Source organism: Pterocles gutturalis, unplaced genomic scaffold, assembly GCF_000699245.1.
Source record: "Pterocles gutturalis isolate BGI_N339 unplaced genomic scaffold, ASM69924v1 scaffold25343, whole genome shotgun sequence".
NCBI lineage: Eukaryota > Metazoa > Chordata > Aves > Pterocliformes > Pteroclidae > Pterocles > Pterocles gutturalis.
The window spans coordinates 1,112-2,041 of record NW_010123714.1 but is presented as its reverse complement, the minus strand read 5'-3'; the positions used below and the strand labels follow the sequence as shown (position 1 = coordinate 2,041).

The window sequence follows — 930 nt, the reverse complement described above, 5'->3', positions numbered from 1 at the left end:
ACCCTGCGGGCGCAGCCCCCCGTCCCCAACCTCTACCTGACAGGTACCGCGGCCACCACCCCCACCCCCGGTCCTCAGATGGGGACACTTCTGGGGAGGTGGGATATGGGGTGGGGAGAAAACCCATCAATTAAATATGGGGGTGAGCCACTGCCGCGGGGTGACGCAAGAGCCACTGGAGGACGTCAAAGTGGGTCCCAGTGGGAGGAAGGAAGGACTTTGGGTTCTCCGGCTCCTGGACGTGGTCTCCGTGCCCAGGGGGGGATTATTTTGGGTGGGGAAGAGGAGGGGCATGGGCAGAAGGAAACGGGCAAAGAGATTTTGGGGGTTCAAAGCCAACGGTTGGGGTGGGGGCAGCTGGAAGGTGGCAATGAGGATGAGGATGGGGATGAGGATGGAAATCAGAATGGGGATGAGGATGAAGATGGGATGGGGATGAGGATGGGGATGGGGGTGAGGATGAAGATGGGGATCAGATGGGGATGGGACGGGGATGTCCAGCAGCGTTGAGGGTCAGTTGGGGACCGAGAGCTTGGTCCCTGACCCTGCTGTGGCCATCGCTGCCTCCCGCTCCCTTCCAGGGCAGGATTTGTGCGTGTGCGGCTTTGTGGGCGCCCTGCAAGGAGCCTTCTTCTGCGCCAGCGCCATCCTCAAGCGCAACCTCTACATCGACCTGCTGCGGCTGCGGAAGCGCACACAAGCCAACAATTCCAAGAAGAGGGACTAATGCCGGGCATCGTGCCGGCCAGGACCTCCCCTCCCTCAGCCGACCAACTCAGCGTATTTTCTGCTGTAAATCCCGTAGCGCATCCTGCTCCAACGCAAAGCCAAAGTTCCAGCCCAAGAAAAACGCCGTGTCCATCTCCACCCAGCTCACCTTGGACTAAACCCACCCAAAGCTCAGCTCTTTCCACCGCAACGGCTCCTAAA

The 930-nt window shown here is 60.3% G+C and overlaps 1 protein-coding gene across 1 annotated transcript in view; it reads left to right on the top strand.

The window, feature by feature from the left end:
- RETSAT (retinol saturase (all-trans-retinol 13,14-reductase)) overlaps positions 1-727 on the top strand; it is a gene marked incomplete at its 5' end in the record, with an annotated part of 3,994 nt that extends 3,267 nt beyond the window's left edge. The window contains 2 exons of the mRNA XM_010078025.1: positions 1-43; positions 582-727. The exon at positions 1-43 is cut by the window's left edge and continues 108 nt beyond it. Of these exons, the coding sequence (XP_010076327.1) occupies positions 1-43; positions 582-727 (189 nt within the window). The remainder of the gene's footprint in view (positions 44-581) is intronic.
- Positions 728-930: the final 203 nt, after the last annotated feature.